Source organism: Muntiacus reevesi, chromosome 14 (assembly GCF_963930625.1).
Source record: "Muntiacus reevesi chromosome 14, mMunRee1.1, whole genome shotgun sequence".
Taxonomy (NCBI): domain Eukaryota; kingdom Metazoa; phylum Chordata; class Mammalia; order Artiodactyla; family Cervidae; genus Muntiacus; species Muntiacus reevesi.
The window spans coordinates 13,970,538-13,988,991 of NC_089262.1; the positions used below are offsets into that span (position 1 = coordinate 13,970,538).

Below are 18,454 nucleotides of genomic sequence, written 5' to 3' on the forward strand. Positions count from 1 at the left end.
ATTGGAACCCTTATCTTTCTGATTCTAAAACCCCAAAGCCTCTTAAGCCCAGAGTAGTTAAATGATGAAATGAACACAGAAAGCCCATTCTCGCGTTCCTTCTCCTGAGGGGCCAGGAAGGGAAGGGGGAAACATGGAGACCCCAATCCAGAGAGGGGTAGGAATCTATTCAGGAGCCCCCCACCATTCCCCATTCCCCGAGGTCGTTCTGAGTGTGTGTTCTGTCTCTCTGTGTAGGATGCTCCAAGGTGACCTGCATCAGCTTGACCCGGGAGGCCTCCATTAAACTGTCCCCCTTGCACGGCAAACAGATCTCCATCCGCTACCTGGACATGACGGACTGCTTCGTGCTGGAAGATGAAGGCCTGCACACCATCGCGGCCCACTGCACGCAGCTGACCCACCTGTACCTGCGGCGCTGCGTTCGCCTCACCGACGAGGGCCTCCGCTACCTGATGATCTACTGCGCCTCCATCAAGGAGCTGAGCGTCAGCGACTGCCGCTTCGTCAGCGACTTCGGCCTGCGCGAGATCGCCAAGCTGGAGTCCCGCCTGCGGTACCTCAGCATCGCGCACTGCGGCCGGGTCACCGACGTGGGCATCCGCTACGTGGCCAAGTACTGCGGCAAGCTGCGCTACCTCAACGCCAGGGGCTGCGAGGGCATCACGGACCACGGCCTGGAGTACCTCGCCAAGAACTGCGCCAAACTCAAGTCCCTGGACATCGGCAAATGCCCTCTGGTCTCCGACACGGGCCTGGAGTGCCTGGCCCTGAACTGCTTCAACCTCAAGCGCCTCAGCCTCAAGTCTTGCGAGAGCATCACGGGCCAGGGCCTGCAGATCGTGGCGGCCAACTGCTTCGACCTGCAGATGCTGAACGTGCAGGACTGCGAAGTGTCCGTGGAGGCGCTGCGCTTCGTGAAACGCCACTGCAAGCGCTGCGTCATCGAGCACACCAACCCTGCCTTCTTCTGAAGGGGCCGCCTCCCGCCGTCGCTGTCGCCGTACAGACCTGAACAGAACACCTTGGGTTTTTTGTTTTGTGTTTTTCAGAGCAGCCTATGTAAGCACCGACACCCACTCGGAACAGCTTCTTTCTTCCAGGAAGGTTCTTCTTAGGGATCTGGCTTTTCTTCTTTCTAATTTCTCACGGGCAACAGAGGGCTAGGAAAGGAGGGTGAGGGAGCCCCATTTCTATCCCAGAGAACGGTTTTTTTTGCGGGGGGGCGGGGGAATCAGGTCATTGGTGGTGATGTCTGTTCTCAAATACCTGTACCTCAGAAGGCTGACTGCAGTGTCTTTAGAAACGCCCCCTCTTCTCTCTGCCTCTTTCCTCCAGGCCACATCCCCAGAGCTCTGCACCTCATCCCTCCTACCCTGCCCCTCCCTCTCCTGCAGTAAGGACAAATCATCAGAATAATACTGCTGTCCACACCTCCTCCTCTTTAAACTGCTTGACTGGCCTAAACCACACTCTCCGATCTGATACCCAAGCAAAATTCTTGCTAAGTAAATGTCACAGCACCTGCTCTATACGCAGCACTTCTAAACCCTTTTAAAGAATCACTTGTGGCAGTCACCGGGGTGAAGGAAGAGACCTACCTTGTTCCTCCCATCCCACCCCCGCTCGGCCACTTACTAGCTGTGTGACCTGGGCAAAGCACTTGACCTCTCTGGGCTTCTGCTTCCAGCCCTGAATCAGAGGACTTCCTCTGATCTAATCAAGGATGAGCTTCATGCCCGCTTTAGAATCAAGGGAACAAGAGATGTCAGTAAACCCAAGCTCCTTGGCAGCACAAGAGGCATCTACCTCTTCCAAGGGTATCTATTCTGTGACTGCTTTCAGGAGGTGCGCCAACCCCAGCCTCCTGTATGTTCTTCTCCCTAATCTGAGCATAATTCACAGCTTGTTTCTTTTGATGAGCGAGTCTCTTGGTCATCTTCTCTTGCCTAGCCAGATGGACGGCTTCTGTATACACATGCTTTGGGCATCACTCCACTCCACCCATCGCACGGAGGTGATGGAATTCCTACTCACAGCAAAACCCACCTACCCCAGTCAGGTTGACCTTTCTGAGTGTTTCCAAGTAGGAGGGAAGACACTCACAATTTTTGATTAACAAGGGAGGCCCAGGGGAACACATTCCTCCAGGGTCTTTTGAATCCCTGTCACTGCACACGTGGCATGCATGCACACATCTGCCCTGCAACGGGCAGGAACGGACGCCTCGGTTCTTTGTCATTCAGATCGCATTTCTGTCTTTTCATCTATTTATTTTCTTGGACATCAGACTGCATCACGTGAAGCCTGTTGGGGTTAAGTCATAAGTGTTTAAGTGCAGATTGCCATCTTGTGTGCCTGCCCTCTGACTGATTGTCCTCCCCCAAATAGGCAGAGGAGATTTCCAGGTAGTTTAAATCCTGTCCACTCAAAAGTGCCACACAAATGGAAGAGGGAACACATTGATAAGACGTAGGCACTGGTCCACCAGCTAAGATTTTGATATCCACCATTAAAGCTGTTGCCAAGTATGCACGTTAAATGGTCCTATTTGGATGGAAATCCATTTACTATCCTCATTCATGCGAAGTCAGGATGCCAACAATCCCATTGCTTGTTTTCATGTCATTTCATTGATTTTTGTTAATAAGCCCCTGACCTCTCTTAAGTTATTCTCTGGCAACACCCCTTCTCCTTTGCTTTCCAAACAGTTCGTTCGTTTCTTTCTCAGAGGACCCACCCTCCACACCCAGAACCTGGTGTCTCCAAGCCGAGCACACGGAATAGTTTCCTATCCAGCCTGTACACCGCTTGACAGCCGCACTGCCACTTCAGGCTCCATGCATGTCTTTGTCTTACTTTGTGAAGGAGATAGTGTGAGATGGCATCACATGAAATATGGCCACCTCTCCAGTCAACACCATCAGCAACTTGGAGGTGCGGTCAGTGCCATGTGCCACAGGGGGAAGGGAGTTGTTTGGCTGGGGAGAGTATCTAGTCACCAAGTTTAGAACCGTGAAAGGGATTGATGGTAGCATTCCCCCAGTGTGACTTGTGACACTGTTCAAAGCTTCAGAATATGAGTCGAGAAGGATCGTCCCTAACCCTTGGTACTGGGATCTTCCAAGTGAGCCAATGTGATGCTCCCGGAATATGAGGAAAGATCCAAAATGACTCACACAACCAGAGAGGGGGTGTCCCACTCCAAATATCGTTATCACCACCTCTTGACCATAGCGCTACACTGCCTTCCAAACGTGAGACAAAGCCAGCCTTCACACTGATTACCTGGCATGCCCTATCTTTCCCAGTTTCTGTCCTTCTCCCAGTATGCTCTTCACCCATTCCACTTCCCCTTGTCGTGTGAATCTATGACAGTGGTTCCTGGGGAAACAGCTCAGCAGATTTTTAGAGACCATGCAAAAAGCCTCACTAGGAAATTTACCTGTTTTTAAACATTGCTTCCTTCCTGCCTCTGCTAAATTGAATGCTCATTGTTTTTTTTTTTTTTTTTTTTTTTAATTCTAATGTTGAAATCACTGCGTGCTGTATGACTCTAGAAAGCCTTAACTTACTACCACCAAGAAATAAAGCAATATGTTGGTAATTGGGTTCAGCCTCATTTAATTCCCTGGCTAGAGTAGCCTGATGTTCAGATGGGGAAACTCAAGAGTGAGGGAGAAACTTGCCTCCTGTAGAAATAGGGAGCAGGTCAGGTCACTGCTGCTGCTGTCCAAGTTGCACCCATGGCTGTGTTATTCCCCTTAGCTCATTGTCTTTGGCTAAAAATTAGCAGGTAAGTAAAAATCATACATTCACAGTTTACGTCTTCAGTTTCCTAACCCACTTTTTGATGGTACAGCAAAAAAAAAAAAGAAAGAAAGAAAGAAAGAAACTGGAAGGGGAATATGGCAACTTGATTGAAAAGGAAAAATTATCAATTGGTTGGAAAAAAGGAAATGCCAAATATCTCCCTACCCAAACCTTTAGATCAGAGAAGTTAGTATGGCAGAAAGCAAGTACTGAGAGATGAATGGCAAACTCCATCTTTAGCAAGTAAAAACGTTTAGGAGATGCCAATTTTAAAAGTAGTTGTCCTCAACTTCCTTCTTACCCTGATTCAGCTGCTTAATGACTGTCACATAAACCAACAGGACTGTTAACTGCTTTGAAATATTAACTCAAGGTAGCCGCATGCAATTCTTGTCAAGATCCCAGAATAAAGTTAGCAGTAAATAAAATGCATATGCCCTGGAGGTCCATGATTTCTTATATTGATATTTGTTGAGAATTAAAGCCTTTGAGACATTTGACATCCAAGAGCCCACAACATGAGACCAAACAGTTTAGTATTTTTAAGGGAAAAAGAACTTTTTTGCAGTAAAGTTGCCTATCATGTCTAAATTTTCACAGAAAAGTCATCAGAAAGTAGTGTTTTTGTTCAATAGCTGGCAATCATGATTAGTTCAGGAAGAAGTTAATTTGCAGAAATGCTGAATAGACAGTAGAAGAGGGAGCAGCAATATTTAGTGATGAGGTAAATACTGCATGAATATGTTCACGCAGACAGTCTGTGAAACAAAACTGGTTTTCCTCTTTGCATGCTCAAATGGTTTCTTCTTTTTGCTTCATATACCAGCATGGTAAGTCACTTCAGTTGCGTCCAACTCTGAGACTCCATGAACTGTAGCCCGCCAGGCTCCTCTGTCCATGGGATTCTCCAGGCAAGAATACTGGAGTGGGTTGCCATTTTCTTCTCCAGGGGATTTTCCTGACCCAGGGGTCAAACCCATGTCTCCTGCATTGGCAGGTGGGTTCTTTACCACTAGCGCCACCTGGGAAGCCCCTCATACACCAGTAGTGGCTCTTTATCTTGCAGGAAGGAGTGATGCGTGGAGAGGAGAGCTCCTGTTGCTATCTCTCTGCTGGGGATGCTGATACCACCATAGAGACAGGCCTAAACACAGCTCTCGTTGCCCAGAGAGCAACTCAGACACATTCCATAAAGATGACCACCAGCTGGGCAAAGTTGTTCACTGGAGGCAAGAAAATATTGGGTTGACTAAAAAGTTCTTTCGGGCTTTTCTGTAAGATGGTACAAAAAAACCAGACGAACTTTTTTGGTCAACCCAGTACTTCCAGACACTCAGACTGGGGACACACCAACCAAGACTGCATCCAGGATGTGATGATTCCTCCTTTCCTTGAGTGCAACATTATCTCCTAAAGCCACAGTCTATTTTTGTAGTCTTTTTTTTTTCCTTCTCAAGTCAGCAGATCAACTTGCATTTGAAACTACATAAGATGAAAAAGCATGGTCTTTTGGGAACTGAATAGTTTTCACCATCTCTGCCTGTCAACAGCACAGTGGTGGCATCTTCAGCAGGATGCAGCTAGAATGCTGATCTCATGGACCATCCAGGAAGGCTACGTGAAAGCTCTAAACTGTTGCTGAGGCTGCTGCTGCTGCTGCTAAGTCGCTTCAGTCAAGTCCGACTCTGTGCAACCCCATAGACGGCAGCCCACCAGGCTCCCCCGTCCCTGGGATTCTCCAGGCAAGAGCAGTGGAGTGGGTTGCCATTTCCTTCTCCAATGCATGAAAGTGAAAAGTGAAAGTGAAGTAGCTCAGTCGTGTCTGACTCTTAGCGACCTCATAGAGTGCAGCCTACTGGCTCCTCCGTCCATGGGATTTTCCAGGCAAGAGTACTGGAGTTCAGGAGATAGCAATCAACATCATCCACGTATCAAAGTAAGGCTTGGAAATATTATTAAAAAATAAAATAAAACTTGATCTAAAGATTTCCAAGTCTGCTCATTTCTATGTTGTTGAATGTTTCTCCGTCTGGCCACTCAGCTACTGAATTTTATACTGATGAGATCAGCATGTCTGAATTCTATCCTGGCTCGTGTGATGATCAGCATATGAGGGAAACGGGATGTTGCAGTCTCACTTCATGAGCAGTGAGTCCCCAGGGAGTGCCAGTGATTTCTTCTGAAGGAGCAGATGGTGCTCAGTCTCCTTCAACTCCTTTAGTGAAGGTTTATCGATCAGGTACTATGAGAGGTTCTGGGTGAATAAAAAACAATATCTTTCCCCTAAAGGAACTCCTATCAAATAATGTCATGCAATGAGTTAGAAGGTGGAAAAGGGAATAGAAAAAGGAGATATGCTTTCATTCGTTCAACAAATAAATTTTTTTTTTAAGAACCTAGTATGTGTCAGACACCATGCTGCCACTGAGAGTCTTGCCCTGATTGTTGAAAAAAGAAATGATTTGCCTTCAGTTAGTCATATGGAAATAGAACGTTCTGTTTTGTCCTAAGGTCATCCCATAGATTAATTCTTATATACACATACACACTGTCTCTCACACACCCGCATACATACATATAATCTCTAAAAATGGGAACATTTTGCAAAAACAATACTGAAACATAAATTCTTGGAAAACCTCTAAAAACCTCAAAACAGCTGATGCTCTTCCAAACAACATACAGTCCAAACATACAGACATAGCCCAGAGAACTGCCATTGTGATTTCCCCAGAATCTAGCTCAAGGAGAGGATGATTGGTGGTCCCTCTCTCAAGAAAGCTTGGATTCTTCAGCCAACATGATGCTCTTTGGTTTCATCCTAATCATTATGCACTTTTGATGGGAATGGGCAGAGTAAGTGAGGTTTCTCAGTGTCCTATGTCTCTTTACTAAGAACTAGTCTGTGTCTGTTATCTCAACTATACTGGATGACCCAAGTAAGATTGATTAAGTAGCCATTAAAATTGCCAAGGAATAGATTTCACTTGTAAATTCCCCGAGGATGGGTTCTTTGAAGCTTCACATTTTATCAGGGTTGTCAATGTGAAATTATCTGCCCACAGTAATAATCAACTAAACAGTGAAATGCATTAGAAAGTGGAAGTGTGATAGGGAAGCTTTTAATTCCTGTTTCTCTGCAGCCAGAGGCAAAATCCTCCTGGTTTTTCATAGCCCCAAATCTCTCCCGAGGCTGAGTAGTGGTAGACTTATTAAGCCCATTGTCAGATAGGCACGCAAAAGATAGAGGGGAGAAGATTTCTAATTACAAAGATTATCCAGTAATTGGTACTTCCTTTTTCTCTAATCGCCTACCTACCACTAATGAACACACAACCACCTTCTCTAAATAAAATCTTTCAAAAAAGAAATCCAGGTTTCACATACTGCCTGAATTCTTCATGGGTATTTACATTAAGAATTTAAACAAACTTATCATGGTCCTTTTGATTTAAGAGAAAGTAGATACAGAAATACAGAAACAAAGCTGTCACAGCTGATATATATCCTTCTTCATTTTATCTCAAAGCCTTTCTTTGGGAGATGGGAACCAAAACAGACATGATTGCCTTTGTATAATTTTACATTTTTCAAACTTCCAACCTAACTACACAAATGCATTGAATTTCAAAATGTGCCATCTCTCATTTTGCAGTCCCACCCCCCCAGTAATGGAGAAATGTGAGAAATGGGGGTTTTTCATGTTCCCTGGCCACTTAGTAAATCCCCTGAAAAGATCATTTTGCTGAACAGATCCTTGTCTTAGTAGAAGATCCAGAGAGGGAGAATTCAGATCATTTCTCTTGTTCTTGTTACAGCCATGCAGACCAGCAAGGGATTTATGACATAGTTGATCTATATGAATGATGTTCGTGAAGCACAAGCTTTCCATCAGCTAGTCAGAGTGTGAGACTCCAGTTGACTCTTCTATGTTCATAATTTTAAAACACCCAAAGAATAATGACCATGAACATGCTGGAAGTTTGGAGACCAAGAAGCTGTGGATTTAAAATTGAAAAAAGAGAGAGAGAGGGGAAGAAAAATAACACTCAAGTAATGACCTCTAACTCACATAATGAAAACCAGAGTCTCCTCCAGATTTCCAAGCTGGCATTGTTTCACTGGTACTCTCACCTTGGGGCTCCTGGGTGTGATGTTTCTTTTAAAAATAGTGCCCTCAGGAAAGCAGTGGGAAATACAAGCACCGCTACGGGAGGGCATTAGTCTCCTTTCCTTTTAAAACGTGTGCTTAATCCCACATGCATGTGGCAAACTAAAGCTTAAAGGTGATCGAGTTATGTAAGGAGTCTCTGCTTTTACAAGGAGAAAAGCCACACGTTCTCAGGTACTGTCTCTGTTTCTTTGACTTCCCTCACCCTAAATTCACTGGTTTCAGGGTTCCAATGCCTAATTCTTCACAGTCAATAGCTTATTTTGGCCATGAAGAAAAGTGACCTTTCTTTTCTGGTTTTTTGATCAGCGCATAGTAGTATATCAGTGACTCCACAGTGGAGTTCCTCTCCTGGGTTTGGGAACCCAGAGTTAAACCTTGGGAGCAACCGGCATCCAGGAAAGGCTTGGGAGAATTTTGCTGAATGTCTGCTTTGGCTGAAACTAGGAAACCTTTAGCAAGTGCAACCTTTTAAACCTTTTTAAAGGTTACTATCTCGACTCTGTGCTTAGTCGCTCAGTCGTGTCCAGCTCTTTGCAACCCCAGGGACTGTGGCCCACCAGGCTCCTCTGTCCATGGGATTCTCCAGGCAAGAATACTGGAGTGGGTTGCCATGCCCTCCTTGAGGGGATCTTCCCAACCCAGGGAACAAACCCAGGTGTCCCTCATTGCAGATGGATCCTTACTGTCTGAGCTACCAGGGAAGTCCATTTCTTGACTCTAGTGAAATGAATTTTATGTATCTCATATCTTACATAAAATTTATAAATTTTATGTATTACCTTTTTGCACCCCTGGTGGCTCATTGGTAAAGAATTTGCCTGCCAGTGCAGGAGATTTGGGTTTGATCTGGGTCAGGAAGATCCCCTGGAGGGGGGCATGGCTACCCACTCCAGTATTCTTGCCTGGAGAATCCCATGGACAGAGGAGTCTGACGGGCTACATTCCATAGGGTCACAAAGAGTTGGACACCACTGAGCGAGTAAACAACAATAACCTTTTGCTCAGTACTGCTCATTGAGTTCTCTGTGGCAAAGGATGAAACACAAATTCAAGTTGGAGTCTTATATTTTTTTTATCCTGTTTTTTGTTTTGGTTTTCATTGTGCTAGGTAGATATGGCCTCTCTTGTTTAGCTAGCACACCATTTTCAGAAGATGTGTCCTTTTTGGGGAGGCCTATGGTGATTTCAAAGAACTTCACAGGCAACATTGCTAAGTGTGGGTAGCTCGATATTCAGAAGAAAATACCGTTTTCAGAGCCCTGGAGTAATTTTTTGGGGACACAGAACATTTTTGGAGGTGATCCTGGAAATATAACCAGCCTTGATCTGGAAGACTAGAAGTGTTACACTCTATTTCTCAAAAAAGGTGAATTTAAATTGCATTGTTGTTCAGTCGCTAAGTTGTATCTGACTCTTTGCAACCCCATGAACTGCACACCAGGCTTCCCTGTCCTTCACAATCTTCTTGAGCTCAAACTCCTGTCCACTGAGTTAGTGATGTCATCCAACCATCTCATCCTCTGTCATCCCTTCTCCTCCTTCCCTCAGTCTCTCCCAGCATCAGCGTCTATATGCAGAGGCTTAATTACTCCATAGATATAAACTGTAAGTGTAACAAATTTGGAGGGATTTTTGGTTTTTTCTTGCCAAACCTAAAATTTCATTATTAATTTGTAGATTTTCTCTCACCACTCTTAATTTCCTACTAATTTCCCTGGATGGTCCTGCTTGAGGAGCATCTACAACAGTAAATTTTGCTCAGGTTTGAATCCAGGGCTCCTCATCTCAATAATTAGTGACTACCAACAATCTCTTGAAAGTGGTTACAAAATTATAGGTAAGCACTCAATAGATGAGACTTAAAAATTTCAAAAAGCCACTGTGAGAAACATTTTAAGTTTCTTTATGGCACTTTGTTTCTGGTAGAACATCACAGGACCAAAAGGTTTGTAGGTCTTTTGTCCTGTTTTTAATGAATACCCAAATATATCCTTTCTATATGTCCAGGAATGGACTAGAAATATAAATAAGTGATTCTTTAAAAGATTAAGTTTCATTTTTTAGAAGTGTTCCAACTTCAGTTGAAAGGATTACAATCACAAGTTTTTCATTTTGGTTTGCCTTCGCCATGGGAATATCTGCTGGTCCCACTGCTTTATGTAACTAAAAAAAAAAAACCTTTGCTTTTTGTTTGGGTTGTAATGGGTGCAATAGACATGAATCATGACGTAAACAAACTCTGAATACCATTGGTTGTATTCCAAGATATCATTAGCATAGAGGTAAATTTAAGTCTGCTTCAAGTTAGCATTGAGCAGTTAGCCTCAGTAGGATTCTTGTACATCTGAACACCTAATCCTTCAGAAAACTTCTTTTAACCACTTCTGATTTAGCAGAATCAGGATAAAGAGTAAAAGGGCTTACGGGCCCTTTCCCCAAGCTTCCTAAAACCTTTCTCCACCTCTAATCTGAAAGCAGAACATCCTGCCAAAAGACTCAGGCCAAACACACTTAATTCATTTGTTCTCAACTTCTTTGTTAACCTCTTCCAAATGGGCCTGAATTTACCTTGGTCCAGCATTTGGGATGCCTCTAAGCTTTCTGCAGTAATTTCTTAAATCTCCACCAGCACTCCTCTGAACATGATAAGCCATAGTAGCAGAACTTCAGTATGGTCTTGGACTAAGGTACCTCCTGCGTGCTTGCATCTTCAGTCCCTTCAGTCCTGTCCTACTCTTTGTGACACTGTGGACCATAGCCCACCAGTCTCCTCTGTCTGTGAGATTCTCTGGCTAAGAATACTAGAGTGGGTTGCTATGCCCTGCTCCAGGGGATCTTCTCAACCCAGGGATTGAACTCACATCTCCTGCATCTCAGGCAGATTCTTTATCACTGATCCCTCGGGGAAGCCCAAAGTCCCTCCTACAGACCCCAGAAGGGCAAACACAGAGATACTGACCAACTCTGCCCCTGGCACACATTACAGATACAAAGGGGAAAAGTTGTCCTTGATTTCTCATAGCATCCTCAAATCTGATCAAGCTAATTAATGATCAGATTAGGATTTAACAGTCCAGAATGTGTTCTGCCGCTGATTTTCTGTTAATGTTTGGAATAATCATTTCATTTCCATGTTAGAAGATATGACAACAACAATGATTAAGGGGTCAGGCTTTTTGGACCATTGTTCATATTTTATATGGCAGACTGATTTACATATAAAAAGACAGATCTATCTATAGATATATATGTGTGTGTGTACATATATGCATATATTTGGTCAAGGAGTACCCAGAACTGATGCCACCTCAAAAAAATTTCTGATGTTCCTGAAATTATCACTGGCTCAGTTTTTGATTTAGCTTTGAGACTCAGAACAAAACAGCAATGGAGCCACATCTATCAAAAATATTGAGTGCTGCATCTGCCCTCAATTTTTTATCAAAATCATTCTGAATCTTGCCAGTCTGTCCAACTAAAAAGAGTAAAAGAATAGAGATATTCTACTGATGCTGGAATAAGGACAAGAAAGATGTTTGACTCGGCCAATAAAATCGAAACACTATAGGGGAAAGCCAGAGGGATAAATAACCCATCTGAATTAGGATACAGACAGGACTTCATGGCTTAGATTTTTTTTTTTCTCAGCTCTAGTTACTAGGACTAAAGATGAGGGTATTTGCTGATGGCACCCAAAAGCCTCCCCTTTGCCAAACACAATATTTTTTCCAATGTGGTAGTGAAATGTGTCTTTTGTACTGATTTTTAAAATTCCCTAGCCAGATTCTTTTCTGGAAAAAAAATATAGCAGAATGAATGCCTTTGATAATCAGAAGTAGTCTGCGTAGCCTGCATTCTGGGGAAATATTCTCCAAAGAACATAGCTACGTTTTTGGATGTGCTGCCTCTTAGTGTTTTCTTCGGGGCAGAGCAGTTAGATCTGGCTACGAAAAGACATAACACAAGGGCAGGCTGAAGCTGTGACGCATCCTAAAAATGCCAAAGAAACACTTGGTCATGTAGGTCTTACATTGTTATTACTGTTTTATTTTTAAGTGGCATATTTGGGCATGTGGAGTAATACACAGAAAGGGGTAAAGGACTGTTATGTGCAATTTGTTCAGATCAGAATTTGCATTAGCTCAGTGACACCAGAAGGACTGATATTCACAGCTCACTTGGTGAGGGAAATCTTCTTTGAGGAAATGACATGGCAGCAGGAGAGAGAAATGCATTTGCACTGAGATTTGTTGCATTGCAAACAATTTGCAAAGGAATGCTATTATTAGTTTCCTACTATAGATTATGGGGCTTCCCTGGTGACTTAGATGGTACAGAATCTACCTGCAATGCAGGAGACCCAGGTTTGATCCCTGGATTGGAAAGAGCCCCTGGAGAAGGGAATGACTGACTATCCATTCTACTATTCTTGCCTGGAGAATCCCATGCACAGAGGAGCCTGGTGGGCTACAGTTCATAGGGTCACAAAGAATTGGACATGGCTGAGCAACTAACACAAACACACATAGATTACAAAAATACCCCCAAATTTGGCAATTTAAAGAAATAGATGTTTATTATCTCACAGCTTCTGTGTGTCACAGAACAGTGTTACAACTGTGTCATAAGTTCTGTATCTCACAGAATTTGAGAGCAGTTTACTGAGCAGTTCAGCCTCAGGGTCTTTCAGTTAGTATACCATCCTTGGCTATAGTCATCTGAAGACTTGACAGGATAGAAAACCCACTTCCAACCTCACTCAGCGGCTACTGGCAGGAAGCCACTGGGCAGTTGGTGTCCCCGAGTGAGTGAGCAAGAATGAGGATAAGAGATGGCAAGCAGGAAGCCAGATGACCTTGATGACTTTGTCTTGGAATGACCTACCATCACTTCTGCTCCATCCTATTGGTCAAACAGACAGAGCTTGATACAATGTGGGAGACAACTACAAAAGCCAGGAACTCCAGGTGGCAGGGATCACTCTGGGCTATCTTGGAGGCTGGCTACATAAAATACATTCTCTGTTTTTTTTTAAAAAAAATTATTTATTTGGCTGCATGGGGTCTTGGTTGCAGCGCTTAGGATCTTTGTTGCAGCCTGCAGGATCTAGTTTCCTGACCAGGGATCGAACCTGAGCCCCTTGCATTGGGAGCTCAGTCTTAGTTACTGGACCCACCAGGGAAGCCCCTGGCCTCCCATTCTTGAAAAACAATCAGCTCTTAGTTTTTCCATCGTGTCATTGATTACCTCTTCTGATCCCTTTCTCTCAGAAGCCAAGAGAATAAAAGAAGAAGAGAAGATGGAGAGGAGGAGAAATAAGAGGAAAAGAAAGAGGAAGGTGAGGATGAGATAAAGGCAGGGAAGGAGGAGGAAAATGGGGCAGGAGGAAAGAAAATGAAGAGAAAAAATACTCTGTATTTTCTTTTGAAAAGCCTTTGTTTTGCCCGCTTCTAAGCCCGGATCATCTCTAGGCATGCCACTGCCTGTCCAGAGTCTCACTAATGGGTTTTGCTATAATGTGGTAGCTTACTCAGTTTCTCGATTTCCTTCTTTCACTAATAATCACTCCAAGGAGAAAAGAATTTTCTAAGGATGTTATTTCCCCAAAGATATGAATTACGCCAAATGTTCCCCTTGTAACACTAATGTTAGCTATAAGACAGTTTTCATTCTAAATAATTACTTTCATTAAACATATTTGAAGACTATTTCATGACCTGCTATCCCTTATTCAGCATCTGACACTCAATTCATTCAGGTCTCTGCAAAATGTCTCAAGCAATAAATTTTTCCTTGGGTTTAGTTTTAGAGAAAAAAAAAACAACCAAAACTGTACTCTCCAGACAAGCTTGCCTGCTTTCCTTAACAGTCCACGAAGATAACATATCTCAGTGTAGTTTCTCTGTTTTTCCTTCATTTCCAGGAAGTCTAGAAAATAATTAAGCTCAAACTATAATCTATAACTCTTTCTAGGTAATTAGTAACATCTATTTCTTCTCTAAATTTCATGATTCTTTTTCTTTTTTTTCATTATGTTTAAAGTTATATATCAACGCCAATTCTTTTGTAGTAGACAGGATTTATATTCTAAACAAATAGTAAATTATGACAGTTTCAGCCAAGAGCAAATGATTTTTGACTCAAGCTCCAAAGCTGAAGTCCACATACAAATGAATGTCACTCAATTCTAGCAGTACCACTGAAAATGCATGACTTTTAGGTGATACCACCAGTTTCTTGAGGAAGATGCTGTCTTTTTTATGTTTTGGTTTTTTTTTCCTGAAAATCATAGAGCCAACAGAAGATGATTCAGATTTGTCTCTCCTCTGAGTCAACTTGGATACTATTTGTTATGTCCTGAATTGCATCTCTCCCCTCTGCAAAATTCACACATTGATGTGCTAGCCCCTAGTAAGTCAGAATGCAGCTGTATTTGGTGATAGGGTCTCTCCAGAGATAATTAAGTTAAAATAAGTTTATTAAATTCTTTCTCAGAAGAAAAGGCCTGGGGACACCTTGATCTTGAATATCTAGTCTCCAGCAATGTGAGAAAATAAATTTCTGTTGTTTAAGCCACCCAGTCTGTAGTACCTTGTTATGGCAGCCGGAGCAAATGAATACACTGTTTTATCCTCCCACAGAGGAATAAAAATCAAAGCCTTCAATATTTTCATAATCCAGGTCAAACCATAATTGGGTACAATTTGATTTGAAGATTTGAAATCAGATACAGAGTACAGGGAACAGAATGACAGAAATCTTGCTTACAAGTGTCAGCTGCATCCTTAGTGAATTTCTGGAAGTATCTGAAACACGGTCACCCTGGTCTATAGCTCCCTCCTCTGAGTTCTGCAGGGGTAAGGTAATGCTAATAATGGCGGAGGGGTATCAAAGGGAAAATCGCTACCTGCAAAACCCAAACCTGCACATCTCCATCAGTTCCGAAGCACCACTGTTGGCTACATCCTTAATGGCTCCAACTCACCAACTGTCATCTTCCATTCATCTTTTGAAATTACTTTAAATCCTTGCATATGTTTGTCAGGAAGCATTTAACAGGAGGTTTCCCAGTGTGCTGTTATGGATCTGTCAGGAAACCTTTGGCCCTTATTAATTCCTGAATATTCAGGAATTAAGAGGAGAGGCACACCTTTCCCTTTCCCGGGGCTGAGGAATCCAGGCATTTCCTTCGTTAGTTTCTCATTACGGTGATAAGTACCCTCTTCTCTATTTAATAGGGATCACCTTGTGTTTTGTAAATCTGGAATTTTGAACTTTATCTTTGCTGAAAATAACTACAGTATATATGCCCATGCCATGTTGATTAAAACACCTTTACTCCATCAGAGCTTTGGTCCCTGTGTCTTTCTTTCTTTCTTTCTCTTCCTCTCTTTATCTCTCTACTTCTGGCTGATTCCCTGGAACGCGGAAGCTGCTGCGTAACCCGGGGAATATTAGCCTCTTTCCTTCTTTCACTTTCTCATCGTCGACTCCAGACCACCAGGTTCCAGTCCATTAAAGGACCAACATATGTTAAATTGCTTTTGTAAACCCACAGATGGTAAGGGATCTATGAGAGACCTTGAAATGTGAGCATCCTACATCAATATTAGTGTCAAGATCACATTGACACATCCTTACTTCCCATGGAGACACAGAGGAGCACTTCTTGGCCCAGAGGATGTTTGCATGGCATAGATCTGCTGACATCATGGCTGGATAACATTTCCAGCATCCAATTTGTTCATATGATCTAGTAAAGTGAGACTGTGGGTGGAGGTGGTCAGGTAGAGCTGATGAGTGGAAATTTAGAAACAGGAAAAATTGTTCCCTGCAGATAAATTAAAAGACACACAGATATTTCCTTTTCTTTCCCACTTCCTTTAAAAAAAAACTCTATAGTATTTCCTTTCCGGAATCGAGATAGAAACATTTATGTTGGCGACATTCTGTTATCACCTTCAGAATTTGGTGCAGACAGAGCTATTCCAAATATTTTCAAGCCTTTCTGCAAAGAGCCAACCTTGATAATGGAGGATCTATATTAATTTTCTTCTGATCTCTGCTAAACATATATCATGATATTTTTCCTCAATATATATGTTAAACCTCTTCATGAAGGATGCATGCTTTTCAAGGAAGAAAGTAGAATGTTTAACCAGTGATTCAACTATATAGGTCTCAGGCATATACACATCTGAGCCATTTTTATGAACGGTGTGTACCTTGTCAATGTCAACTATGATGATAACAGGAACGATAAGGTGTAATTTACCAGCTATCACATCTTGGCTGGAGGACCAGGGAATATGAATGGTGGCCATGAAAAGGCCATCACTGTCCCCACCACTCACCCCCAGTACCATGACTGGCTGCTTTCTGTAACTGCTTCCTTCATCATTTTATCAGAGTGAAGAAGCAGTGGCCACAGTCTGGGGTTCAGTGCAATATCCTGAGATGGCTTGGAATCATGGAGATACCATTAGTCTTGGTATCAAAAGTACCAGTTCTATGTTAGCAATAGGACCATGGGCATCTCACTGAATCTTTCTTCCCCCAATGGCCTCATCTTTCACATGTGGCAATTTGGCCCAGATTCTTAGGTTATAGGAAAAGAGATGATAGATAAAAGTGCTTGGTCAACTTTGAAGCCCTATGGAAGTATAAGTAACAAGTAACTTGTTTGCACTTCCAACAAGGTCTTCAGGGTGCAAATGCAAAAAAGGGTGTCGAATCTTTTCATGCTTTGCCCCACCAAGCTGTTCGTGGATATCTCTAGGAAGGCCCTGATCATTTTCTCATTTATTTGCATAGACTTCTCAGGCTTCCCTTATAGCTCAGACGGTAAAGAATCTGCCTGCAATGTGGGAGACCAGGGTTCAATCCCTGGGTCGGAAAGATCCCCTGGAGAGGGAAATGGCAACCCACTCTAGTATTCTTGCCTGGAGAATCCCATGGACAGAGGAGCCTGGTAGCCACAGTCACAGGGTCGCAAAGAGTCAGACACGACTGAGTGACTGACACTTTCACTTTCACTGGCTTCTTACTCATATAATATCACTGCAGCCACGCTCAGATACCAAGCTTGAACTCAAGAACATCAACTATAATTCAAAAGCAGTTAGGTTTAATTCAAATATCGATTCATTTACTTTCTTAGTACAATTAAGTTCTTGATGAATATCCTCATTTGTAAGATACAAAATGACCTCAATGTAGCCTATTTTCTGAAAATATCCTAAAAGTACAACACTTTTGGCTTTCAAGAGAGCCTTCTACAAAGGAAAAGAATTACCAGAATACTTTGCATGAAGTTTTTTCAATTTTCTTTCCTGTTCTAAAGCAATCTAGGTTCTGCATCTCAATATCAAGATGGTACTCTTTTTTTTTTATTCTTAAGTTTAATTTTAATATGTTTATGACTCAAGAAGGAGCTTTGTCACTTAAATGTGTGTTTCGTGTTAGTCACTCAGTAGTGTCTGACTCTGGGACCCCAAGGACTGTAGCCCATCTAGCTCCTCTGTCCATGGGAAGAATACTGGAGTGGGTTGTCATTTCCTCTTCCAGGGGATCTTCCTGACCCAGGGATCAAACCCAGGTCTTCTGCTTTGAAGGTGGTTTCTTTACCATTTGAGCCACCAGGGAAGCCCGAAAATGTCAGTTTGGTGAATGGTACGTCCTCATCTACATTGTAAGCAATTAGCCAGAGTTGGTGCAGTTTAGAAAACTTAGGCATTAACTTAGCCTTTTGAGATTGAGCTTAGGACAATACCAATTTGTTTTGAATTTGGAAACACATCACTTTCCCACATAAAGAAGCTGTCTCTTTAACAGGCACAGTAAATTTCCTAGGAGGAGGGAAAACCCGGGCACCAAGCCCTGGATTGGGTGTTTTCATCTCTGGAAAATGGTACCTCAAGGTTTCCTTCTAATCTATCTGCTCTGTTCTGTTTCGGCCTATGACAAAAACAAAAACCCAGAAGACAGCCATGGCATGGTGTTGTCATCGGAAAAACAAAAAGAAACAGCAGCACGTAAAAGTTGAGAGTTATGTTTTACTCTGCAGACAAACTTGCGGACTTCAGGACGCAGCCTCTTGTATCACTCTGAGAGACGGCTCCAAAGAGCTGCTGGTGGAGCCAGGATATAGAGGAGTTTTTGCAACAAACACCAGATAGTCAGAACATCAAAAGAATTTTATTTTGTAGTCACTCATTCTGACTCTGCAACTCGGTGGACTGTAGCCTGCCAGGCTCTTCTGTCCGTGGGATTCCCCAGGCCAGAATACTGGAGTGGGTAGTCTTTCCCTCCTCCAGAGGATCTTCCCAACCCAGGGATAGAACCCACGTCTCCCACACTGCAGGCAGATTCTTTACCAGCTGGGTCACAAGGGAAGCCCAAGAATACAGGAGTGGGTAGCCTATCCCTTCTCACACGGATCTTCCCTACCCAGGAATTGAACCAGGG

At 43.0% G+C, this 18,454-nt stretch overlaps 1 protein-coding gene across 1 annotated transcript in view; it reads left to right on the top strand.

Moving 5' to 3' along the window:
• Positions 1-3,607, top strand: part of FBXL7 (F-box and leucine rich repeat protein 7) — a 428,890-nt gene extending 425,283 nt beyond the window's left edge. The window contains exon 4 of the mRNA XM_065905401.1: positions 238-3,607. Within this exon, the coding sequence (XP_065761473.1) occupies positions 238-974 (737 nt within the window). The 3' untranslated portion in view covers positions 975-3,607. The remainder of the gene's footprint in view (positions 1-237) is intronic.
• Positions 3,608-18,454: the final 14,847 nt, after the last annotated feature.